Below are 27995 nucleotides of genomic sequence, written 5' to 3'. Positions count from 1 at the left end.
GGAGAAGTAATTCAGTGGATAATGGCTTGCCATTTTAAAACATTATTAAAAAAAGATAGAAACATTAACATGCAAGCATTTAAATAATTACAGATCATATCAATTTAGTCAGGAAACATACCAAGCTTTGTAATAAAAGCTAAGATTAGCTGCAAAATACTATCACCAAACTAGAAAGCTCTAGAAAGATTACTAGAGTATTCAAGCAAGACTGAAATTATTCAAATCTAAGCTTCTTGCTTATTTAAATCAATCTGCCTGGGAGCCACACAAATTGTTGTGGTAAATTGATTTCCCTAGTGTCTGGTTCTCCTTTCACATGAGCCATGACAAGAAAAAGACCAGAAAGACAAGATGAAACCAGCTGATTCACAACATCATTAGGCATTCTGCATTCAGACAGATTATACATCACAACATTAGACCAAGTTATAAATGTCTTGGTGAGTGAAGGCGGCCAGGCTCAGTGACTCACAGCAGGGCTGCCAGGTGCAGAGCTCAGTCACAGACTTCAGCACCAGCACCAAACCAGAAATGCCATTTTTCTTCTTGGAGACTCCAGCAGTGCCACATGGCTAATGCACTTTATTTTACTTTACTACCTAATTTCTGCTATACTTCAGCAATACACACCTAGATTTTATCTAAAACAATTTTCAGCCAACCTGCTGTGCTAATGCCTTTACTGATGTAAAAAATATAGTAGTGCTTCATTCCTTCTTGGCCAAAAGGTAGAACATGCCACTCAAAAGGAGTCTTATTGAAACTTAAATAAATGCTTACAGCATTTACCTAAAGAATTGTGCTGGGATAAATGGCAGCTTGTTTTGAAGATGGACAGAGAAGCAAGATTATAAAAAAAAAAAAAAAGAAAAAACCCTCAAGTGTGATCACAGCAGTTTCCAAGATTCAACCACTACTCCAGGATAACCTTTTCTTCACCAAGAAAAGCCATTTGAGCTTTTTTTCCAGGATGAAGTTTTTGTGCACACCTAATGAAAGCCATTGTTGTGTGTGCATTTCCCACAGGGGAGACACATTTCATATGAAAAGAGTTATCCAGAAACATTTACTATACACATCTGCACCAATAAGGAAATGAGTCATCAACCGCTTGGCAGGCCTGATTCACAGCACAGGGCACACTTCAGCTATTCAGGAATCTGGCTATGGAATACAGGGGAAAGGCAGATGCAACCCACATTTTAAGAGGCATTTTAAGAGACTACTTTTGAAATGCCAACTAAATGTATTTTTTTCCCACCTTTGCTTGGGTATAATTTCCTCAAAAGCACAGGACCAGCATGGTGCTGTACACAGCTGCAGAACTTTTCACCTGGATAAATCATAATATTTTCTTTATATAACTAGAAGAAAAGCAAACCCTGGATAAAATTGCTTTGATTTTGTTCAACAGAAAAATGAACACGAATAAGTCTTCACAGCCAGTGCTAAGGCAAGGTTTCCATGGGATTAGTAACAAACTACCAAATAAAAATTCTGCTTGCCTTCAGAATACGCAAACAAACCAAGTACCACTCTTCAGTTCTCTACATGGAATAAAGGATAAAAATAAAGAAAATTGTACATAAATCGTCTTTTTTAAAGCTTTGCAGTTTCTCACAAAGTTAGATACACGTTTAAGTTGTTAACCTTGTTCCCAGAAGAAGCCCAGAGCACTGAGCTGCAGCATACTTCTCCATGGGTACTCTGCCATAGAAGCTTGGCTTTAAATGTATTTTGTGGTTTTGTTTTCTCCTTTCCAAAAAGCACTAGGGTTTTTCAGCTTGAACTGCTCAACTCAATAGTTACATAGAGCTATAAAACCAAGCACTTTGCTTGAAAATTCTGAACTGTAATGGTAATTCAAGGGATTTTAAATTATAGGGTGGTAAGCAGCCAGGTCAGTATCAGCTCCCCTCAAGCCAAAGAAATTACAGCTGACTAGCTCTGCACAGATGAGCAGCTTAAAAAAACAAAACAAACACACTACAAATCTGATGCTGGATTTTAGAAGAGAGCTTGAAGGGCTTTCTGGAAAGCAACTTAAGTGGAAAAATGTCTTACTGGGATACAGGAGAGCCAGACACCTGACTGCAAATCCTCCCAATTACTGTTTCCATAACTCCTACTTAAAAAGCTATGAATAAAGACAAGCTGCAATTAAAAAGACTGAGCACACCTACAGCTTTTCTGCTAATAACGACAGAAAGAAAATAATGGGGGAGAGAGGCAGAGGGGAGAACAGCAATAAGCTCATCACTGCCACAGCTCTGTACCAACACAAGGCACAACGCTCTGCACAGGACCACCACCAACATCACTGCAGAACAATTCTCATCTGTCAAAACACAGGAATTAAATCAACAATTTGACTGCCCTAGAATCAGCTGGTTATTCTTACTTACCATTATTCCTGACAAACAATAAAATCAATTACAAGGCTCAGGAATAAAGACCTAAAATCTGGGGCAGGCTGGAAGGGCTGCAGGCAAGTTCTCAGGCAGTACTATGCTGTCTTCTTGCTATAATAGAATTTTCTATTCTGTCCAAAAGAGAACTTCAAAATTTAAGGATTCAGTCAGCAACAATTAACACTTAACAGTATTAAAACACTTCATTCTAGACTCTGGTCAATGGTGATGGCTTCAATAGTCACACACTATTAAACTACCTGAAGATACACACCCAAGCAAGGCATAGAACTTCTGAGGCCTGGTGGTGGCTGAAGAACTAAACACGATGCAAATCTCTGATCTCTAAAGGCAGAGAAATGCCCAACAGGTAATACTGAGTTTTCAGGATTAGTTCCAGTAAGCTGGTGGTAAAGCTCAGACAATCCTCATTGAAGAACCTGGTAATGTGGGAAAATTATTTTCCTAACCAATAAGCAGAATAAAGATGTTTCCACAACAGATAATGCTTGAGAATGGGACTTAAAAAATTTGATCTGTTCTTATCCAAGTGGCACGTGGAGCTGATGTGGTTTGCATGTCCACAAAAAGGCAGTGGCATACTTCTGGGGACATTCAGGGGAAGAGGTGACAGCAGTCTCTCAGGTAAGCAGTCTTCCACCCCATGTGAGCCTTCATATCCCTTGCATGCAGATTCCTATCTGCATGATAAGAAAAACTTGTTGGGATAGCCCAACTTTCAGAGCAAAGTGAGATCTGAATGCCGTAAGCACAGGCCAACATTGCGACCAAACCCACCTGCTCTGGTCTCCTGAGATTTCTCTTAGTAGCCTTAAGGAGTTCTTGTTCAGGGTAAGAATCAAATCTGTTGCCTGAAAAACCTTGTCCATCTCCATGCAAAAGCAAACTAACTTTTAAAATGTACCCATCAGATTATTAGTTTATCTCTCCATTTTAGGATTATCACACAATACAGAGTAGAAGATGGACATACAATTCTTCCAAGGCAGTTTTTAAGGAGAGATAAACCCCAGAACACCAGAGGTACAACATTTATCAAATAGATCTCCTTCAGGAAGAAATCAGGTATTTTCAAATGCCATTAAGAAGTAGGAGCATGCCTGATAAATGTGCATGAAGAAAGAATACCTGACACAACAAGAATAGCTATTACCTCTTAGAAGACACTTGTGATTCTACTTTTATGTTTTTAGTGAAAACTAAGTCTTAGCAAAATATATACTAAAAGTGAGCATTCAACAGTCCAATAGAATCACTTGGGTAAGAATCCCAATAAGACACAACAAGAGTTTGAGGCACCAAAAAAAAAACCAAGAGCAGATGGAGAAGGAATTCAAGAGCAAAATCTTCTCCAGCACCTATTCAGCATTCAGAGACAGCCCTTAGGGGTTTCCCAATCCTCCAATAATTAGAAAGTTATCACTAAAAATCTTATACAAACTCACTTTGAACTCAGATGGCACAATAAGGAAGAGAGATGACTTACACAGTGAGAGCAAGATCATAGAATCATGGAATAGTCTGGGCTTGTAAAGGTCATTTAAAGATTTTTCTTTTCCTTTGTATGCATTTTTATCAGCTACATTTTTAAATATGCAGCTCCTGGTGAGTGCCAGGCTTGGCATCAACACCCGTGGTTCGGTGCTCTTTGCCCAGACTACAGCACATAGCAATACATTACCTCCATCCTCTTTGCCCTCCAAAACAAGAGGCAAGGACAGAAAAGCCTTACAGCAAATTAAGAACTGCCACGATCAGACAATTTTCATTTAATCACAACCCAGGCATTCCAAAAGTAACATTTTCAGGCTTCCTGAAGCCTGTAAAATTGAATTTAGGTGATTCGGGTTTGCATTTCTGACTATCACGTAGCATCTACCAGATTACCTGAGGCAACCAGATTAACAAGGGTATTTTTATAATGGATAATCTAAGAAATTACCAAACCCGCCTAAACACGGAGGTCAAGAACAGAATACTGTCAAATAACTTTGATTTTCATCTATTTATGCACAAGAAATTATCATCTTTTTTTTTTTCTCCAGACAAACCTCAAAACAATTCAATTCCAAATAAAACACTTAAGAGTATTACACAACTAAGGTGGTACAACTGCCTCGCAGAGCACTTGACAAGCCCATCATCTTCACACCTCTCAAGCTGCTGAAGCACTGACATCCCACTGTCACCCACATTGGCCAAGCAGCAACAGAAGGTTCACAATGCACAGAGGTGCAACACAATTAAATGTCCATCTGACCTTGTCCAGTGACACAGAACTTTCACACTGCATCTGTGTTAAAAGCAAGAGGTCTCTGGTGCTTTACACATACTTAAGTGAAGTCTGTCAGAACTCAGGAAACAAATTAACAGTTGGTGAATTATAACATGTTGCACTTGGTGAGTGAGGATCAAAAAAATCTTCAAACCACTCTCCTTGCTTCTCCTTACAAACCTCTGTAGGAGCTTTTATTTCCTGCTTTCCACCAAGATGATTTCACGCACAACAGCCCCCAGGGTCAGTGCTGCTGGGGGAAAGGATGACACAGGGTAAGTGCAGTATTAACTTGGATCAGCCTGAGCCATCATGAACCTGCTCCCTCAAAAACAATCCCCAGGCACAGCTCAACCTGAAAGCAGGCTAGAATACAGCAAGAAAAATCTCTTTATTATCCATCTCAAGTCCTGGGAGCAGCTCTTAACCTAAGAAACCAAAGATCACAAACCTGTGAGGAAGTTTTACTTACAGGCTGACAGAATAGCTTGTCCGACTCTAAACAGAGTAATTTTTATAAATAAATAAATTTAAAAAAAAAAAAAGGGCCCAGTATGCCAAAGTGGCTGCCAATTCTTCAGGCAAATTGGATGAGAAATGAGAGTGAATTTTGGATTAATGTGTTTCAGGACTTATTTTGAAGTCTTCACTGCTCTGCACACACCTTCCTGTGCTAAATGTAGTGCGTGGCCAAAAAGCAGGTTTGCTCCTCATCAGTTATATTTGTCATTATGTTTTAGGGCACAAGACTTGCAAACGCAACATTTTGCAGGCAACCATCAAGTTGTGAAAAAACATGCAACAACCACAAGGGAGCCCCTACACCAAATCCAACTTAAACCATGGCCAGAAAGGCAGTTCTGCTCTGACTAAGCTCCCAGGCTTGTTACCACAAGCACTAGATCTGTAGTTTCCCACAGATTCACACATTTGCAAGTAATTTAAAATATCCGAGGATTCAGCTCATTTCAACTTGCAAAGCTGCTTCTCTGGGTACAAGCAGTGCTACTCTGTTGAAGAATCTATGGTCCTACTTCCTCAAGTAACCAATTGCTACTGCACAAGAAGTAGCTGACAGAAAATCTAGCTGCTCCACTTGTTCTTGCAACACAGAATTGGGAAGATAATAATTGAAACATATATTTTTCTCATGCTTTCCAGTGATCTGTCCTTCACTGATCCAAGGCCTTCCACTCCTAGTGAAGTGCTGAACAAGGATAACCTGATGAACATGCAACCAGCAGTAAGCAAGTGAGAGCTCTGCAACTCCATAAATAAAAATTGCTTCTGGAAACCAAGATTAATTGTGGCTTGCTTTTAGGAAAGGGGGAGGTGGATGCAAGATGCTTTGCCTGGTCTAAGGGGAAATACTAGCTGTGTATTTTTAACTCAGCAAGTTATCACAAGTACTCAGTTCAACTTCAGAACTGGAGGATGAGATCCAGCATGGAATTATCACACATCTGGAATAGGAAATTTCCCTACAAAACCAATTGCAAAGACCTGGCACTAAGTTTGCTGACTTTTTAGAATAAGACACCCTCTAAAACACCCAGGTAGTTTCCCACACATTTCTGGAAGCCTGCCTCCTTCAATGACTGTGCAGCAGGAAACCTTGTCAGGACAAGCAAGAGCCTCCTAATGCAGGCGGGGCTCACCACTGGAAGCCAGTTCTTACTGCCCTCTGAGATAAGCAAATCAGAGCTAATCCATCAATTATTTGAACTGAAGACTTGATCCCTCTTCCTCACCTTCTATTTAAAGTTTCAGTGGAAGCAGGATTAGCAGAGTGAGGCTTTGCACTGTAAAGACAGGAGAGCCAGAAAAGGTGTGTGGTGTTCATGCTTTACACAGCAGCAGCACAGTGCAAAGTGCTGACAGGCGGTTGGCTGAAATGCTTTAATTCTTCTCAGGCAGATTTATAGCATCTCCTGAAAAAAAGTACAGTCTAGGCAAGAACACCCCTGAATTAAAAAGTTATTCATGCTGTTTTTTTCATGAGCCTTTCTTTTTACTAAGGCTCATTAACAGCCTCCATGCTAATCTGAGCTACATTTTTTTTACAAAAGTAATTTTGTTACTACTTCACTCCACCTTGCTAGTACAAAATTTCAAACAGATTCACTTCCAGACACTATACTGGTGCAGTTTAGTGATACTTGGAATGGGACAGATTAGGACTGACCACACACACTCCCACTGTTTCTGCCAGAGCCAGCTCACAGGAAACAGGATGACAACCTGCTTTGGGGGAATTCAGAGAGCTGAGTCTGCAAACAAAACATTTGTAAACTCTTTGAACTGACTTGCACAACTAAAAGTCCTTTTTCCTCCACTCAAAAATAGAACAAATTTTGTGGACAGTTTGATGTTTCAACATAATTCTCTTACAAAGCTCAAGTTTCAGCTGCATTTTGATGAAGAAAAGGGGTTTTAAGCACCTTTTTGCTTCATTTTTTCACTTGAAATTTGCCCACTTTGCACAAAAGGTTTCTCTCAACTGCCAGCACTAGAAACAAGCTGTGATGCAAAAATCAAGTGGAATTTTATTAAACCTTATACAGCTTGCGCCAAAATGTGTTACTAAATCAGCTGTAACAATCATTGGTAGTAGGTAATGTTGGCACAAAAATGCTGAAGAGGAAAATAAGATGTTTTGCAGCATGAAAATAAACAGATGCTTCAAGGAGAAATGTACAACCCCACTTTTGACCAGACCCTTACTAAATTAATCATCTCTACCTGTTAGATCAAAGTCACTTTCTAAATATAAAATCATACAGCTGCATTTAATGAAAACCCAAATTTTAAGTGATGACAAGCACTAATAAATATGCTAATTTCTTCATTTAGTTGGCACTTGTAACACTAGTACAAAGAAGTAAGTTATTCCATTAAACACTGCAATTCCTCTGGGGAAATAACTGAAGTAGCTCATCTTGCCTGTTTTCACGACAGCCAGTTTTGGTGAACCAGGGCTCTAAGTACACTCAAACAACTCCCTAGGTGAGGCAATAAACATCAACATCACAAAATTAAAACCTGTTCTCTTTAAAGTGAGACAAAGGAGCCTTCTGACAGCAGGTTGCAGTAGCTTTCTCCAGAGGGAACCGCTCTGCAGGCAGCAGCAAACACCAGGCAGACAGACAGTGCTGGAGCTTTAACAGATGCCGGGGATTTCCCAGCCTAACGCATATAAGCACTTTGTATTTGCAATCCTGATTTCCAGCACCAAGCAGTTAATTTGCATGTTAATTAGAAACAGGTCACCAGAAAATTGCACCAGACAACCTTTCTGTACTGACTGGAAAGGACAACGACACATTTCCATGAAGTTTATATCCTTATTTTAAGGACATTTTCCCATCCAGAAGTTTGCAGTATATCAGGGTGATCCTTTCACCGAGCATGCATTTCAATACATGCCTATCTCAGATCTGGAAAAACTAAAACTGGTTTAATATCAGACATCTTATGAGATGAGCAAAACAAATATGCAAGTCTGTGCAACGCTAGAGAAAAAAATGGTAAATTAGTCTAACCTGAAAGCCTCCTTTTACCACAGTACAAAATTAAACAGAGTAAGCATGAAAGAAAAGCATTGTTAGAGTATGCCAGAGAGAAAGCTTAGCAACTGGTTAGGTCTGTGCAGCTCTCAAGTCTGCACGTTCATCCAGTTCTGCTCAGTGGTCACATTCACCGGCTGTGGCAGGATTCAGAAGACAGGAGGCAGCAAGGAAAGAAGGTGTTATGGACATTTTAACTTCCTGGAAACACACTCAACAGCATCCTCTCCCTTTGAACCTTCTTTTATATGCTAATACTTAGAGTATTAAGCTTAAATCAAATGCCCCTTCAGCTTAGTTGTAGAGAAATTATGTTGCCAAGCCTAATAAAACTGAATTATGGCTGCTGTTTGTCATACATTAGACTCACTGGCACCTCAGCTTCTGAGAAATCATTTAATTTTCTCCAGAACTTCCAAGACTGATCACTTGACATTATCAGACAATAACTTTCAAATTTCAAAACAGATAGAAATACTACTACAGGGCTCTACCTCATGTTAGCACTACACTGTTATCTTCAATTTTCAAGATATCCAGAAGCTGATGGACTGGAATAAAGACTTCCAGATGCTGAGGTTCATGCACAACTGTTGTGCTTCTAACAGGCACTCTCAAGTGGTTCCCAGCTCCTTGCCTATTTTGCCTGTGGGGCTCAGATGCTGCTCTGGAGACCAAACACACTGAAGCAGAGCAGTTCAAACCAGGCTCTAGGATGCACTCTGCTCCACTCTTTACACGTCCCCATCTTTATTCATCCTGAACACCATCACCAGTGCCACTGCCTGAGGAGCTGGGCTATTCAAGTTAAAGGTCAATCAAAGTTTTGGGTCCACCCTACAACCTCCTGCTCCATCAGGAGCTCAGTTCAAAGCTTGGTCCTGCCAGCAGCTCAACTGGCTTAACTGAGCACAGCAACAAGTTACGGCACAAGAGGACCTCAAAATCCAGCAAAGGAAATATTGCATGCAAACACAAACTAGCTGAATGAACTAAAACTCAAAGATGTGGTCCACAATAACCTTGTAAGAGAATGTAAAGCTGCTGTGAGATTCAAGAAAATAATTTTACACCATCTGAGCTGACTGCAAAGTTCTTTGATTTTAAGAAGCATCAACTTTTGAACTACGTGCAGACAACCTGCAAAGGAGTCTGCATAGAGGGACTCATCCAGACATCTGGTTTTAAAACTGAATTAAGCACATATCTGAACACAACCATCAATATACCAACCTGTGGACCATCAGCTGTGTTGCCACTTTAATAATACTTACATCAATGAATACAATTGCCAGTAGATGACCAATTAATAAAAAACCCCATTTGTTTCAACTACCTAACAGCTTGAGGAAAAACATAAAATTCTGTAATATTATTAGTCACAGATCTACAGAAAATTAAGCAGTAAAGGATGAAAATCAGGTACTAACACTGTGCTAACTCATCACTTTTGTTCCTAGGAAGTCTGAATGGTTATGGCCTTTTCTACATGTTTCCTAGGAAGACATTAAATAGACACATGATTTTTCACCAGCACAGCAGTTGCCATTGGAAATCCAAGAAGACACCAAATTACTCAAAGAGAAAATCCTTCAGGCAGTGCTTGGGATCAACATTAGGAATTCACTGCAGTAAAACTGCAGTGAATGGATTTGCCTGTTCTCAAAAGATTTGTTGGTATACTTGAAGGCTTTGATGTGATCACAGCTGTACAGCAGCTTCTCTGCCTTCAGAAATTCCATGAGAACTGAGGTGAAAAGGATATTAAAAAAAAAAAGAAAGAAAATCAGTAAACCCAGCAGCTAGAAATCCTGTCTGTATCTGGTCCCCACCTTCTTGATGGAGACTATCAAGATTGCAGGAAACAATCATTGTGATTACAATCATTTACTGAGGCCGTCCATAAAGGCCACAAGCCAGACTGGCTTTGAATCGCATGAGCACAGAAAGCCCTGAAGAATGATAATTGTTAAAGAATTGTTAAACTTCTGCACACAAAGAAAGACATATTCTAGTTAAGGTTATATCTTGTCCCTTCATAGCCACGACTGGATGAAAGGTTTCACTCCAGCTGATATCCCATGCCCACCCCTGTCTTTTTATATCACTGCCTCAGGCCATTTTCAGTACAGGAATGTGAGCCATCATCTGAAGCCACTCCTCAAAGCACAGAGAACTGACTTGTTAGTTAATTTTATCTCTAGTCATGCTTGAGCAATCTCTTGATAATGTAACAGGGAATTTTTCCTTATTTAAACAAGAGATGTATCAGCAATGAAACAAAGCAGACAAGAGTTAGGCACAAAAGCAATAACATTAAATGGCAGATAAGAGAACATGGAAAACCAGCTCTACAATGACACTTAAGTATAACATTCCAACTATCCCACTCTTTTCTTGAGAAATATGGAGAACCATGTTTACTGGCTATTTTTCAATCTCATGATCTTTCCAAGAACCTCAAGGAAACAATATGCTAACACAACATTACACAACCGCAGCTTTCAGATAGCACAGAGTGGGGGATCTCAAATTTATGAGAAGGGTGTGTTTGGTTTTCTGTAAAAAGGGGGAAAACAGGATTCTGCCACAAAGTCCCATGATTTCTGTGTTATCTCTTGCCCCTGTTTGCTCACTGCCTGCTCCAGGAATTTCCCTCTTGCAAATTCAAGACCCAGCTGAGCTCTGGTTTCTCTGGCTGTAAGTGACAATTTCCATCTTACGTTTTCTACCATATAAAAAATTTTGGGATGTAATTAAAAAGCTTTTAAGCACACCGTTCATACTTCAGAAATGGCTCCTCAAACTAGTTGCCAGTTCCAGTTCTGAAAAGCTCCTGGGCAAAGAATCCATTCAATCGGCCCATTAACCACTAAATCATTTCTGTGGGAGCCGGTGAGAGTTTACAATCTTCATCAAGATCTACAATGTGGGATTTGTGGGTGGTTTTAAGTTAGTGGGACCTGACCTTCATTAATATAGAGAACACTACCTGGGATTCCAGTAATGAGATAATTTCTAACTACCTTTTTCAAGGATCATGCTGCCCCTTGGACCCCTCTGCCACCAAAGCACAGGAAGAGGGCAAGGCTTTAAGCAGTACAGCATTAGTGCACCTGACAGCTGCTGAAGCCTTCCTGTGCACAGCCAGTCCCTCGCCATGCCAGTCAAAGCAGGGTGCAAAGACATTTTCACATTGATACAATCAGTGTTGCTACCAAGGGGAGACCAAAAGCTGCACTGGGTTGAATACAGACAGGAATAAAATCCATCTGTCTGACAGACTTGGCAGTTGTCACACGACACCAGGAGAATGCAGGAAACACGCCTCAAGGAGACAGTGTTGCAGATTGTTTGCTGAAGAGTTACCTTTCCTAAGCTTGGTTATGCATTCATTATCCATTTGCACACACGGGGATGTTATAACTATGAACACACAATGCAGTTTTGCTAATTAGCTCAATCAAAAAAGACTAAACATATCCCCACTTCCTTAATATGAACCAATTTAAAGACAGTAGTTTATCCTTTCAGGGTAAGGCTGCCTGCCTGACATTTCTATTTAATATTAATGTTGAGTCCACTGAAATTCATACACAGTATTCTGAAGAAAATGAAGGTTCTGAGTAAGAGATGGTCTTAATTTAGGTCAGTTGCACCAGCAAGTATTTACAAAAACTCTTTCCTCTCTTAAAAAACCACACCCAGCTGCCTTGTCACACTCTTACACCACAGGTTATTCCAGAAATTCTGTTCTGTCCTAATATCTGCTCCCTTAAGCCCATGTATTCCTTTCCACTTCCCACTGAAAATTCATAATTAACACTTTTGAAAATGCTTTTGAAAGTCTTCAGCTTTAATTTACAGACCACCTCCAAATATTATATAGCCCTGGTGAACCAGAAGTCTACAAAGCAAGTAACTCCAGTTGTTTTGATTTTATGCAGACGACTTAAGATACATATATGTGCAGGTTTTTTTAAAAAACAATCTGAAAGCAGTTTGAGATCTCCTGGGTATTGATCAAGAACTTTAAATAGAGTAATTAGCCAGGGTTCATTAAAACATGTTTTCATTAGCTTCCCTAGATATTTAATCTGAATTAATTTACCCAGCCACGTGCCCCAGGTACAAATTTTAACCCCCTTAAGCCCAGTTTCCTATAACATGGACATCTTTTCCCATCAAAGCTTCACTAAATCTTTGCCCTATTTTAATTACATGGAAACGAAACATCTCCTCCTTGACTCTACTATCACACTCCTCAAGGAGGACTTGGAACTTCAGGCACCCAAGTTTTACCTGGATGAGCTGGCACTGTTCAAATCTCTCCAAGGATGAGTTTATCTGGAGCAGGGACTACTCTAACCACCTAAGGTTACTCCTAAGCACTGGCACTCACATTCAAGTGCACTGGAACCACCTCCCATTTTCCCCAAAAAAAGCTGGTTTTTTGTTCAGCTGCCCTGGCCAGGGGAGCAGCAGCCTTCAGAAGTGAAGCAGAAAACTGTTAGACACTTATTACTCCTGGATTTAATCTGCTTCTGAGTCAGAGCAATGCTCACTCCACCAGGTGCCCAAACATCCAACTGTTACCCATCACCATGGTTTATGATGGTAACATGCAATGCCTAATCCTAACACCATGCCTTGTTTCCCCTCCAGAGTATGGGTGCTCATGCTAACTTGCTTTTTCAGAGGATTTTTCTCTATCCACTCAGCTCCAAGACTCTTAACCTCACCTCAAGAGAGGTGAACACCTGAAGCAGCCTGACTTAGCCAGTAAGCCATCACATTTCAGTTTCTCCAGAAAACACTCTTCTTAGGAGTGTCACAAGGCATGACAGAATAAAGCTAGACATGGCTTTCCCAGGAATGCTCTCTCAAAGCACTCTGCAGAGGTTTTAACACATCACAAAGACAGCACAAAAAGCAGGACAAGAGCAACAAATGTGTATGGAGGGCTGGCTGAGGCATGCAAACCTCCAGGGAATGCTGACCTTACAAACAAGGCACTAGTAAAAGCAGAAAAAAACTCCAGGAAAAGTTCATTAAAAGCTTTTAATCATTTTGCCCTGATACAGGATAAACAAAATACCTGGTTCAGAAGGGAAAAGCCTAAAATAAATATACAATTGACACATATTATTAATGGCATTACTGAATGCCACAGTCTACCAGTTGAAACACAACGCTATCCACTCCTTTCCCAAACCAGCAAAATACATCTTTGAGACCATCCCTTCTTCAAGAAAGAGCATTAGAACAAAGAAAAGTTCTGTGACCAAACAGATTTACCTCATTTGTTTCCAAACCACTGCAGCAAGATCTTAGGCTGCAAGAGTTGCATCTAATATTTGAAAGCTGTACCAAACATGCACCATTTTATCCAGAGGAATCACTCTCAAGAGAAGAGCTGATCACCTCATTCAGAAACTCATGCTGAAACATTTCTGGATGAGTGACCAGACAGGTCAGCTCGCTCCCTAAACAAACAAAAGAAAAACTGTTACTAAAGATATCTTAGCTAAAGCTGTTTCTCCTTCTGGGAACAGGAAATCCCAAATCCTCACAGGGCAATTTTAGCTGTAACTGCTGACACATCTCTACAATACAATCCCCACCTGCCACAGAACTCTCTACTGAATTGGATGGACTAGTATGGTCCTTCATGTCATTCTGCACACAGAGCCAACTGCCTCTGCTCTCTACAAAAAAACTGCCTCCGATTTTCAGGACAAACTATTTGAAACACCCACCAAAATCACCATTTAGGACACACATTCCTCAAAAAAAAGGAAATGGTCAAACAGCATGAAGTCAACTGGGGAGTCTTTTTGCTTTTAAGAAATAAAAAAGAACAGATAACTCAAAACTTGTTTAATAGCTCAGAGGAAGAAAATACACTCAGGTTCACAAGGGTATTCTGCAAAAAATCAAACACCTTATGTAAAATTGGGCCCCACTCATGTATGTACCAATTATTCAACTACAGCACATCCCCATAAGAGACGCACATCATTTTAGTTCTGCACTCCATCTATTTAAACTTGGACAAGCCTGACACATGCCAAGATTTAAAACTATTACACTTAATTTAACATTTCAATCCCACGCATCCTACCCAAGCAACCGAGCTTTGAACACAAAGCAAGCCTGAGGGACTGGAAGTGCAGCCCTCCTGCTCCATTCACCCTGAACCATTTGATAGGATGTTATGTCATGCTATTCAAATCCAAGTGTGACTGACAAGACTCTTCCCTCCTCCAGCAGCTCTCCAGGGAGCAAGGGTTATTCTGGTAACTTTATCTGTTGTTTTCCTCAGCAAGCACTTTCTTCTCAACAGGGAGTTTCATTGATAAAACTACCCAAATGCATCCACAGTGTTACAGCCAAGGGAGCACTGCAGAATTCCCAAAGTCATGAGCAGTATTCATCACACATATACCTCAGGCTCTTACAGTCCCAAGTAGATCCACTGACTGCTGCAGGTTACATGCAACTTCATAAACATTTGCCAGAAACTTGGCAAGACACATCATCTAGAGAATTTGAGGATGAGCTGCCTGTGCCCCTTCCCTCCTCCACAACAATTCCCAGGGTATCTCTGTCACATTAAAAGGAGGAGTTGCAGTTTTCAGGGAGGAGGAATGCCTACGGCAATCAAATCCTAAGTACTTACCAGGCACGTGAGTATCAAAACTAAGAACAAATACATTCCTCCACACTGCTGTTTCATGAGAGCCTCGGGTATTTTTGTAGAGAAATAGCATATTACCACTCTTTTAGTCCTAAAATTCCTTTTGGACTTAAATATGCAGCACATTTGCTCTAAAAGAAGGATAAAGTACCATTTCAATCCCACAATGTTTTTAAGACTCTGAGATGCTACAGGCAAAAGAAATCATTCTATATTTTTACAAAGCATTTCCATGGATTAAAACTAGCAACAGTCTGTAAGAAAGGATATAGAACATTGAATAACTCAGACTGATGCACAGTGTCCTGTTATCTTTTGATACAGCAAGTCTTGCAAGTGAATGTTAAACATGTTCATATCTTTTATTGAAAGGAAGAACAAACAAAGAATTATAGAATCATTCAGGTGAGAGACTAATTAAAAAAAAACCAATGCAATCTGCTCAGGATTGAGAGACACTACTCATTCCCAAGACTGTAGGGGCAAAGCTCAACTGTTTCGGAACATATCATGCTGAAAAACAAAAACAACAAACTCAACCAAACCTCACCTCTGCTCATGGCAGGGAGACAGACTCACTGCCAGCCCACGCTCTCAGCCTGTACACCATTCTACTGCTGCCAAGTGCTGTAGCTCAGGAAACCAAAGCACAGTTATTTGAACAAGCACTTCCCAAAGTGTCGCAGGATCCTAACACACTTCTCATCCAGGCAAACTGGATGGCTCTACAGGAAACTCCACCAGTTTCCTCCACCAGAAATGGTAACTGATGCGGAAGTTGCTCTCCTGCTCACACACCTTGCTCAATCAGAGCAAGGTGCAAGATGTGCTGTAGTAAGGGAACAACTACCATTGCCTAGAACACCAGGACAGAAAGGTTCTATACTCTCCAAGTCACTGTTATTCTGGAAGTTTCACCTGATCATGTACCTCTGCCAAGGAAAGACAACATCTTTCTATTGTAACTATGTCAAACTTAAAACCTTGGAACTTCAAGATAAATCTTTCCATGGTCAAAATCCCAGCAATATGCTATGAGATCCAACAAATTCTAATCAAAGCCTCGTTTGGTTCTCTGCAAAACTATATTTTTTTCTAGCTACTGCTTTCACCATCCCCACCAATTCTGTGATTTTATCAGTGTTTTCAGGAATATTACAGTCTATTTCTATGAAAATATGTACTTTCCAGACAAGAACAAGCTGGAGTGATTGTTCCTGTACTGTGCTCTGGAAAGTTTTAACTAGATGACTTGACTAGCATAGCTTTGGATTGTTCATTTGAATGATATGAAAAATTCCAAGCTAAAACAAACAACAACCAAACAAGAACAGTGCACACCTTGGTTAATGATGGCTAGAGGCTCAGATGGTCAACACAAGCCTACTGCTCTAGTATCCCATGAGAAGCAAGAGTCCCAGCTGGAAAACAATGGCCAAGAGCACTGTCTGCCTGTGGCTGCATCCTCTCAGCTTCTGCACAGCAGTTTCTAGAAAAGAATAACCCTGACATTGTCCTTCCCTCTCCTTCAAGGTGGCAACATGACTGGGGAAGTGGCTGTGCTGTTCAGTTCTCCATCTGCCCCAACCTCCTCAGATAAAGATGCTTATCTCCTAACAACCCATGCAGCTTCTCTGTCCACATGGCTTCAGATTCACCAGAAGGAAGCTCATTGCTGAAGGCCTGGATTCAGGTCTGAAGTGCTACCAATGGATCAAACCCCAAAAGAAGGCAGAACAAAGCAATGAGCTCTACAAATGTGAGAGCAAATAGCACTGTATTCACACTGCCCAAATTTTACTCATGTGCAGTGTTTTGATAGCTTTGAGGCAATATTTTAGATGCTCTTCAAATATGATCTCTTTACATATTTTACAGCTTTTAATGCTAAAAGAAGTGTGTAACATACAAAGAAAGAACTTAGAAAACCATACCAAAGTCCAAAAGGGCTATTTAGGAGTACTTTCAGAAGAATTGGCTCCCAAAGTAGCGGATGATAACATAAGTCAGCCTCCACAAGTTTATTTTAAATGACTCCTGAGGAAAAAAGTTCCATTCAGAAAGACTCTTCTTGCCCAATTTAAAATCATAACAATCATGGTGTATGAAATAATACTCGACCTTCAAACTTGAGACAAAGACTTTACGATATGCAAAGGTTCTCCAATATTGTAATGACTAACAGCCTTCTAAGCTACTCTGCTACCTTCTCTTAACATCTTCCTTTTTTACCATTCCTGCTTAAATAGTTTCATATTAGGTTCACAGAGGGGATCTTTTTTTTACCTAAAACTTTGATCTCCTAGGCAAGATCCTAATACCAAATTTGTGATCCCAGCAGGCAAAGCAGATGTGGTTACAGTCAGAGATCAAACTCCATCTCTCAACGGACAAATGATCACTTGAAGATGGCAACAACATGCTGCCATATTATTTAAAGTTATTCATGATGTACAACTTTAAGCAATAGAAATGTTTTGGCTATTTAATTTTCCCTAAACCAGTCCAGACACCACACTGGATAGTACAGCTGTGGTGATATAAAACCCAGCAGGTTAAGTGACTAGAGCACTGATTCTCATCTTCTCTTCCAACTATACAACAGAGAAATTCAAGCTGAATCCTCCTCCCAGCTTCATGCCAGCACCACACAGCCTACCTGGGGTCTCCAGCATTCTTAAAAGCTTTTCGGAAAATATCTTTTTCACGTATTTTAAGACTAAGATACTGTGAACCCCAGTGAGTAAAATGGACATTAGAGGATAACATTTACTAAATAATCTTGGAGAGCATCACAAAGTTATGATGGGTTTCACTGGAATGCCTCGAGGGAGGAAAGTATTTGGGGAAATTACTTGGGAAGACCTGACATACAAAGAGAAGCATTTAAATTCCATCAGCACCCTCCCTAGCAGAACAAGTTTAGACTATGGTTTTATACAAGAGAATGCTGGAAGTCTTCACAAATGCCTGGAGGAGGGGAGGGAAACCAAAAACCCTGTAGTTTGTGGTTTGCTGTATGTCTTTCCACTTTGTGTAAGCGTTACCTGTGAGTTGCTCATGGAAAGGAAGCCAACATAGCCTCAGAGCACGTGAGAAGGATTTGATGTGGACAAGCTCAAGCCACACTGCTGAGTGCCTGAGCTGGAACAAACCCTGCATTATTCCAGGCAACTCCGCCCAACACAGTGCTGCTATTTCTGGAGTCAGAGGTGAGAGCATTATCAGTAATGGTTCACCATATGTGTGCTGTATGCCTGCTACAGCACAGACCACAACGCAAAAATATGAAACACTGCAAAGCTTTGTATTCTGTGAGGGAAGCACAGAATCCCACCATTCCCACAGCTAGTAGGACATATACATCTAATTAAGGCTATTAACAGTAACATTAAAATGAGTGTACATCTTTAGAGATGTGAATCAGTTGAGGGAAATGCTCCCTAGAAGAACCCCTTCCCAAGTGATTCCTAGAGACAGGACAAGCATTCACCATGGGAGTCCCATTCCAGTACTCTGTTTCATAAAAATGCAGGAAAGATTTAAGACATGAAAAACTGTTCCTGCTCTTTCCTTTTTTTAGCTTTAAAACCTGGTATTGCTTCACACAACTTATCAGAAACAACTGAAGATGGCTGTTGATGACTGCCTGGAAGCCTCCAGTTAAAAAGTAAGCAATGTTACTACATTCACAAAATCTTTGACCTCGGCTGCAGAGTCAGCTCTTCAGGCTTTAGAAAGTTAAGACAGATGTCAACACAAATCTGAATACCTGTGTCACACTGAGAGATCCAGCACCTCACCCCTCCCACATCTCAGATGTTGAGGCAAAAAACACAGTGTGTTCCTAGTAGCAGGTCAAAAGGAAAAGTCAAGAAAGGAATTTGGGCTGTTGGTCGAAAGAAATTTGTGAGTGCCTCATTCCTGGAATTGTGCAGGGACTTGGAGCAACCTGATCTAGTGGAAGGTGTCCATGTCCGTGAGACAAGTTTTAAGCTCCCTTCCAACCACCCTATGGTTCTATAAATCTATCACCAAAAAAGCATCCAAGTCAACACAATGTCATAGGTGAATAACGAAACAAAATGCTTGACAAATAAAACTAGAGTCAACAGTTCTCTGCACCTGCAGTTAATCAGGGCCTTGTATACATGGAGACAATTTTGACAAGCCTGTCTGAATTTTACAAGAGGATCACATTAATATTGATTTGTTTAGATCACCATGAACACAGCTGAAGAACTGCAGTCTCATGAACAATTCCTGTTGCAAATTATGACAACTGCAGCGTTGCAGTGATTTTCTTTGAGAGTAGTTAACTTTTCTGATTTTGCAACATACATAGGCCACAGAGACAGATATAATCCCAAAAATCAACTTGTTAAGGAAAGATGTTACTGCAAGTTTCTTCCAGACCTTGTTTCAACTCAGCTGAGAACAGTCTAACGAAAGTTGACTCAGCTCAAATCAAATCTGGACTGCCACAGAAAGTCTATAAGCCAAGCAGGTTTGGGTTTGTTGTCTTTTGTTTAATTCCATCAAAACCTTTTTGTAGGGCAATTACTTCAACACTTAGAAGAATGCATGCTCTGCTGAGTTTGTTTTGCAGTTCACTTGGTGCAAAGTATTTTACCCTGCAATAACAGAACAGTGTAGAAAAGAAAGCCTCAATTAGCAAACTACTGAGCATGATGAAGGCTGGTGAGCTTCCTATTAAGATTCAAAAGATCTAGACAGCAAAGTTGCTACCAGATTGAGCTAGTCATTATTTTTTAAACAAAAGACAGCACATTTGCCTGATTGATTTTGCATAGCAGGGCTGTAAGAACTATTTGGTATTAACCCACACTGTTACATAGAAGTACCTAATTACATCAGCATAACCACTTGCATTCTCCAAAAGAGATTTAAAACTCCTGAGAATCAACTAAGGAAACTACAAGAAGTTTTGCATAAAAGAGCACACAGTTCTATCACTAGGAAAGGAGTAAAATACTCCAGGTATGTAGAGAGTACATTAACTTATTACATTAACTGTCTTTTGTTAGATCAGCAATTCTCAGCAATGCATTGCTTCAGACAAAGATGCAAAAAAAAAAAAAAACCAAATGCAGCATATAGTCATTTCTGTCCTGCATGATGATGGCCATTTTTCCCTATGGTGTTACTTGGCAAAAGGGACATTCCATGTGTACCATTAGCCTTTAGCCTACTGTAACTAAAGGCATCAGGTGTTCAGTTTAAGGCAAAATTGTAGACATTACAAACAAGAAATGCACTCTAATGCTAACAGGTGAAATCTAAGCTCACAAAGCTGTAAGATCTACAAGACACACTTGTGTAAAGGAAAAAAAAAAAAATAAACTCAGGCACAAAACCCTTAAAGACAGCACAGAGAAAAAAGACACCTCTAACTCCTGAAGGAGATTCCTCAGCTCAGAGCTGCAGACATTCAGACACCAGCATTCCAGGACAGTTTCTATGAATGTCACCCTGCTCAGAAGTGGAACAGGATGGGTTTTCATCTCTTGTCTTGATGAAAAAAGGCTACAATTATACCACAAGCTAGCACCCAGGGAAAATAGGATCTCTGCTCTTCACCTAATGCACTGTGATGGATACTGATAAACTGAGCATCCAGAAAATCAAGGTATCCCATGATAACAGAAAATTATCAGCTAACAGAATTGAAAAATTTTAGTGCCATAGCAACCAACTTCACAGACTTTAAAACTGAATTAGTCAGAAGATCAAAAAGAAAAAAACTATTTTAAAGCAAGATTTCAAATAAAAAGGCAATTATCTAGCCTTTTTATTCATCTAATTCTTTGGGGTACATTATTAGGAAGAATGACTGCAAAGCTTTTTCCAAAGCAAGTGTGCATTTTCCCAAGACCAAAGAAGCAGAATCCACTGGAAAAGTGGTGCATGCATGCAGGAAAGCTACACTGTGAAGAACACCTAGTCATCTCTGTACTAGAAAACAAATACAGCACTTTATTTGCCAAGAATAACCCTTCTTCAAAACATTCTGTTCCAACCATGACAACCCAAAGCAGCACCAGAGAGATCTCCTTTCCTCCAGCACAAGGGAAGGAGAGAGTGCATGCAAAACACAGCCTAGCTGTACCTGTCTCTACTGTAACAACTGACCAAGTCTTTGCTTTTCAATATATTCAGCAATTTGGCTCAGGAAACCACCTCCCCCAACATGGCTTTCTCACTGCACCCTGAGCCAAGCCCAGGCTGCACAGCCTGCATCGAACTTTATTTCTTCCCTTGTATTTCCCCTCTTTTTCTCCTTGGTATGCAGAGCTGCAGCAGGCCAGCAGTGCCAGCTCGCTGGAGGAAGCAGACCTGTAAGATAATCTCTCTTACTGAGCCAAACATCCCAGGCCAAACTGATATACAACCAGCTACCACAAGTACCAGCCTGCCAAGAACAGCACAGAATTAAGAAAAACAAATCCACCCCCCAAAAAAACTCACAACAATAATTCCCTTTGATAGGGAAAAGGATATGGAGGACTAAGAACCTGTGCTCAATGCTCTGTTCACAAGACATTCAGTCCAACACCTGGAATGTGAGAGACCATCTTCCCCTCTATTCAGCTCACACATGGCTTCAGCAAGAAGAAAAGAGTACTTTTAAATATTGCTACATCCTGAGATGAAGCCAAAGGCTGATGCCAAAGTAACCAACCTAAAAACAAATCAAACTTTTAAACTGTATTTAGTATTTTACTTTAAGACTTAACTACAAAAGCCAGGAGGAAAGTGGGCTTACACTATCCAAACTCAAGGGAAAAAGAGAACCCTGGAACAAAAATGCAGCTAATCTCGGGTAAGAAGCCAAGCCTCAGGAGAAAAACCTTCACTGCTCCTTGCCTTCCTGTTGCTCATGTGTTTTTCAAAACTTAATCATCACAATCCTTTATCCTAGGTTCAGCCATTCTCTTCCATTGATTTGGATAGTCCATCTTTCATTACAATAATTTTAAAAGCAGGAGGGACTATATGGACAGTTCAAATTAATTTGCATCTACCAAAAAGCATTGTAAATTCTTCATTAAATTCCATTTAAGACAGAACCGTGTTGGAAAACTTCTAATTCAGATGTCACAGGCTTCAACTCAGAGAGCCAAGTTATAGAGCAATAATTAACTCCACCTCTTGAAATTGCAACACACTGCACCTTTAAGTTAGCTCAACTCCAACTATACTGGTAAGAATTCTCCTTTTATTTTTCTCAGGAAAGTAGCAGTTCTTAAACTCCTGTGTCCTTTTCAGATAGTGAATGATCACCAGGTCAATATCCTTTAGAAAGAAGGGAAAATGTAAGCAAAGCCCTTGGCAAGGCTTAAGGTACATCTTTCAGGTTTCTGATCATTGCCTTTAAAAAAACCCAACCCTTTGAGTGTTGGTATCTGAACCAGATGATAATGCTGTAGGCACTGCAGAGTACCACTGGAATACTAACTGCCTGCTCCTTTGCAACAGTAATGATTAGAGAACCAGAACAGCCTTCATCCCACAACCACAGACTTATCAACCCAAGAAACAGGCAGCTTCTTACAACTTAAAACAGCTCACCTGAAAGCCAGGGAGAATACCTGGGGATTTTGGGGAAAAAACCCCGCAAGTGCTGAAAGATGGTCAACCCTGCCAGGAGTGTCTTCACCACTTGCATTTCCTAAGAACTAGCCTAACCTCAAGCTATGTTTAATCCACAGCCCTCAATTACTTAAGAGCTCTGGACAGGTAAACAGTCATTTGCTGCCACAAATGAGACATCTCAAAAAGGGAAATTTAAATGCCAGCCTCCACCTGTGCACAGGAAAACAGAGAGATGGAATAACAGGAGTATGTGCTCAAATATAACATAATGTCGTATGTTGAGTCAAACAAAACCTTTGACCTTGAACTCAATAAATTAGGGAGATAAAAAAGAGGAAAATTAAAGTGAAATGAGCTACTGTGACAGATAACACTCATCTACCTCAGTGCAAGCAAAAGGATTAAGGGAAGCCTTTACATTTCCAATCCATTTACCAAAAAGGTAGAAGCACTAGAGAACCAGGACAAGGACTGGGAACACACAATTTTTCCTAAAATTACAGTATAACCCAAAAAGATGAAGACCCCAAGTATGCCTGGCTTCTATTCCCCATCTATAATTTTAAAACAAGTAATTTCACTATTTTATCAGATCACTTAAGGAGCTCAGGTACACACAGAGTGAGGAATGAAACATTTAAATGGAAGAAATATGACAGTTTCCAACCTGTCAAATGGTACACACTCCTCAGTCCATTAAGTCAAAGCAAATGAATTTTCTGGCTTTTTAAACAAACTACAATACTGAAATAACAGGAAAAATACTAATCTTGACATAAACAGCCTTCATGATAATTTGTTTTATTCTTAATCCAATCTGCAACACTAGGAGAGTCCTATTTTTTCCAGAAGGCAAAGCATTAAGGCTCAATTACACTGTCTTTGCCATAAAGGTGTTACCAAAGAAACAGGATGAAGAAAGTAGCAGGAGGTCAAAACTTTGATCTCTAATCCCATCTTAACCACAACTGTTTGATCTAGACAAAATACTTAGCCTTTAATGCATTGACATGATACAGAACAATATCAAGCTATAAATATTGCACAATCTTTATAAGGGCAATGCTCAACAATTATGGTATCAAATTCACTCACCAATTAACCAGATGTAATGTAGGTTCTAAAAGTAAAATTATGCTACACTAGTAAACCAGATAAGAGACCTGCAGTGGATAAGATTATTTTCATCCCTTTTAATGTTTCCCACCTCAAATTCAACGACTTGGTCATGCTTCAAATGCAGATCATCATTAATAAAGCAAAAATCGTTACCTAGCAAATATATTAATATTTCATGGGTTTATTTATACTTTAACCACCATGCAAATCAGTTTAACAGGCAACCCACAAAAAAAGGGCTTAAAGGCTGCAGCCTATGTTCAGTGAAATGCAAGCTCTGAAGTCTTTCCAGAAACAGGCTTGCAACCTGAATCCTTCCATGAAAAAACCACTTTGGAACACAAATTTTAAAAATATACTTATACACTACCCCTTTCTACTCATTTTATATCGTGACATAGAATTATGTGAATAACAAAATCTTGATGACAAAATTTAGGTCACTCAAAAGTATAACATATCCAGTGCATGAATACTTCTCACCTAACTAGAAGGAAGTTAATTCATCTGCAAAATGCACCAAAAAATGGGGTTTATTCTATTTTCTGATTATGGTGAAAAATGTTTAAGATAAGTAGCTCTGACCATGACCATTTCCTTCTCCAATCAAGGAGCATCCTTCTCCTACAAAAGGAAAGACGATTCTGCACTACATTAATTAAACATTTCTTTAACTCCGTAGAAAAATCAATGGTAAAAAGTATTTTATATCAGTCTGGGGCTCTGACTATTTTTTTCCTTCAAGAATTCCAAAAATACATAGTGCTTAAATAACTCTTTTGATAATATTTTAAATTGACAGCCTACCAATAACCTCTCAAAACAAAAACTTTAACATTTACTATTTGGGGGTAAATTTTACCCAAATAAAATTTTACCCACCACCAAATGGCTTAGGTGGTTTTTTTTTCATTTGTGTAGGGTTCTGGGGTTTTTTTACTATTTTCTTTGTGTCTGACTGTTTTTTACTGAATATTTGCGTTAAACTGCTTCTTTCAACATTTGCCTTACAAGTTGGGCTCCTGTACCAATCAACCACTGACTCAAAATTCCTGCTCTTTTAGATTCAGAACTACCTAATCAAAGCAAGGGAAGATGTACTTCAAAGACACTCCCCTAAAAATCAGCAGATACTGAAACCATGTGATTGCACTCACACTGACTAACAAAACAAGCACACCTTCTCTTTTCTCTATATTTTATGGATTGGAAAAGAACGTTTCAACTAGTTGTTTCTCCTAGTTATTTCTATTTAGAAGTGTCCTAGCCTGCTTGTATCACACTAAGAAAAATCAATGGATAATCTTCATAGGAACACTCCCAGTTTCAAACTGAATTTTCTCCACTTGAGAGAAACATTTCTTATGAGAAAAGTAAGATTACCTTAAACACCTAGAGAAAAAAAATGCTGCTTCTGCAGCCTAACTGCATCTAAAAATTGTACCTGCTCCTTGGAGCAGTGTCCATACACTGGCGTCACTGAGAGCATCACACAAAACAACTCCCCAAATCTCCACTTACTATAGCCTGACTGGTTTTAAGTGGGCTGTATGACTCAGAATAGATCCTCACCCATTTTAAAATGTAATCGTCACTTTTCTGGTATTGTCCAAACAAGCAGTCAGATGCTCTAGAGTCAAAAGTAAAAGTCATATCAACAACAGCCCATACGTCACTTATTTCCTCTGCCTTCATCGCCAATGCAAAGGAAACATCTGAGGCAACATCTGACCCCATTCCCAATCAGCTGAAATGCTACTCAATGTTTACAATTCATGACTTTTATTCACAGTCTAAATATCAAGTGTTAAACAGTAGGGATACACAGAAGTCAGTTCTTTCAATTAATTTCTCAGAGCAGCACCCTGTGAAGTCATTTTTACATCAGGATGCAGCCCATCACATTGGTGTTACTGGACAAACTGTTGAGAGTTAAGATCAGCTGACAGTGCTCTTTGCAGGCTGACAGACAAATGAGGCCACAGAGTGGCATCTTCACAGAAAAACCTCAATCCAAAAGAGCCCTGAGATGTCCTGTGGATGCCTGGGATGTCACCCAGGAAAAAAACTCACCTTCAGCACTGGGCATCAGGCAGCACTACAGCTAGACAAGACCAACAGCCAGCAAACTACAGACATCAAGGCAGGCTTAGGAATGGGAAAAGGAAAACCACAAGCAGACAAAACATTCAAAGAGTGGAGTTCTCAGGAGATATGCAGAGTCAACATAAGGGTTTGTACTTGCTGAAAATAAAGCGTGATGCAAAACATTCCTTCACCTTCGATTTGATCTTATCCCTCTCCCTGCACAGCTCTGTGTACCAGCCCTGCACTCAACCCCTCTGTGCTTTAACTCAGAAAAATGCCAAAACTATTCCAACAGAAAATCAATAAACTAGACACCAAAAGGGTTCACCTCGCTAAAATGGCAGAAAACCAACAAGCACTGGAACTGTGAAAAGAGTAGGGAGGGGCTATGCAACTGGAAAGAAAGGAACAAGAGCTTGCCTTTTTGGCAGGCTGGCAGCTTGTGAGCCACTGCCTGTGAGGTCAGCTTCCAAGATCCTCTCAGACAGGATGCCTGCCTAAAAGGGGGCCAAAAGTTCCCAGACAGGGGAAAGGAACAGCAAGGGGCAAGTTATTTACAAAGCACATATGGGAGCGTTTCATACCTGTGAGAGATGTTGCAGCAGGACTCATTGAAAACACCTACCACGAGTGTCTTACTAAATACCCACCAAGAATTAAAACATAAAGTTAGATTAAAATCGAAATTAGCTTTGCATTTGAAGCCAGAACTAATCACTGACACACTGGTTCAAGACTCCCTTCGATTAGAGTAACCATTGCCACTGCCATCTGCTGTCCCCATAAAAACGGATGAGAAACGAGCCCAGGTTTTTCCTAATCGCATTCCCTATTGGGCAAAACACCATTAAAAGTGACCCAGCCTGGCATTCCCGGACTCTACAGCAGAGAAGCCAAGAATACACAGACCACGAGACCAGGACGGCTCACTAAAGGCGCGTCCCCCACAGGCTGCTTCAAAATGAGCCCAGGAATGAATGAAAAGATGGAGCTGGAAGACTCGGAGGAAGCAACTCAGTTTTTTCTTGAACTGGACTTAAAACTGCTTACGACAGGTGTTTGGGAACAACACAGATTGCCCCGTCAACCTCCCCATAAAGACAGCTAAGTCTAACGATTATATATCGAGTTTCATACACGCACAACCGAGGATTGGAAAGAAGACGCCTCTGCAGCCGAGTTCCAGGCGAAGATGGGAACCTGAACGTGAAAACATCTCAGGTCACTGCTGCTGCGAGCACGGCGCCTTCACTCCGCACTACGCGGAGTGGGCTCTCCCAGACCTCCAGGAACGAGTAACCCCGCAAGGCACCAGAGGAAGAACACAAAGCCATCCCCCCGAGAGCTCTCCCTGCCCGGAGGGAGAGCTGCGCGGGCGGCAGCGCGGAGCCCCGAGGCGCAGATGGAGAGGAGCTGCTCTCCGGAGTCCTCACGGCCACCCCGCAGGCAGCTCGCTCCTCTCATGGAGCTCCGCAGCGCAAACTCCGATCTTTAAAACACAAACCATGAGGGAAACGCGGGGCGGCGGGGCGGCGGCGCGGCGGGGCGCGGACCCGGCTCTTTGTTCGCCGCCGCGGGCAGGCCCGGCCGGCCCCGGGCCCGACCCTCACCTCGCGGACATCCTGCAGGCACTCGAGCACGGCGAGGTTGTTGGCCCAGCTGTGCTTGGAGCAGAGCCGCACCACGTCCTCCCGGCACACCGCCTCCTCCGACAGCTTCCACCCGCTGCCCGACCCGCCGCCGCGGGCACTCCGCGGGGCAGCCACTCCCGGCCCCCCCGGCTGCCCAGCTCCGGGCAGAGCACCGCCGGGACCGGGAACGCCGGCAGCAGGGCTGGGCGCCGCCGGCCGCGCCGCCAGCGCCAGCAGCAGGAGCAGCGCCGGGCCCGGGCAGCGGCTCCGGACACGTCCGCACGGCGCCATCTTGGATCCGCCACCTCCGCCGTACGCCCGCCTACCCCGCGGCACGCACGGCGTATGCAAATCAGCGCGACCGTGACGTCGCCCCAGCGGGACGCGCCCCTTTCCTGTTGAGGGGGCGTGGCCCGTTCTGACCCCTCCTCCAGCACGCGCGGTGGCCCCGCCTCGGCCGTTGTCGCCTCAGGAGGACGAGGCGCCCCCTCGGGAACCACCGCGGCTCTGCGGCCCCGACGGCCCTCCCGCTCCCCCGGGCTCCAGCACCTCCTTAGCGGCCCC

General features: G+C 41.3%; 1 protein-coding gene across 1 annotated transcript in view; it reads right to left on the bottom strand.

The window, feature by feature from the left end:
* Positions 1-27748, bottom strand: part of GLG1 (golgi glycoprotein 1) — an 82758-nt gene extending 55010 nt beyond the window's left edge. The window contains exon 1 of the mRNA XM_030227526.2: positions 27411-27748. Within this exon, the coding sequence (XP_030083386.2) occupies positions 27411-27722 (312 nt within the window). The 5' untranslated portion in view covers positions 27723-27748. The remainder of the gene's footprint in view (positions 1-27410) is intronic.
* Positions 27749-27995: the final 247 nt, after the last annotated feature.

Source organism: Serinus canaria, chromosome 11 (assembly GCF_022539315.1).
Source record: "Serinus canaria isolate serCan28SL12 chromosome 11, serCan2020, whole genome shotgun sequence".
Classification (NCBI taxonomy): domain Eukaryota; kingdom Metazoa; phylum Chordata; class Aves; order Passeriformes; family Fringillidae; genus Serinus; species Serinus canaria.
This window is presented reverse-complemented; position numbering and strand designations above follow the sequence as displayed.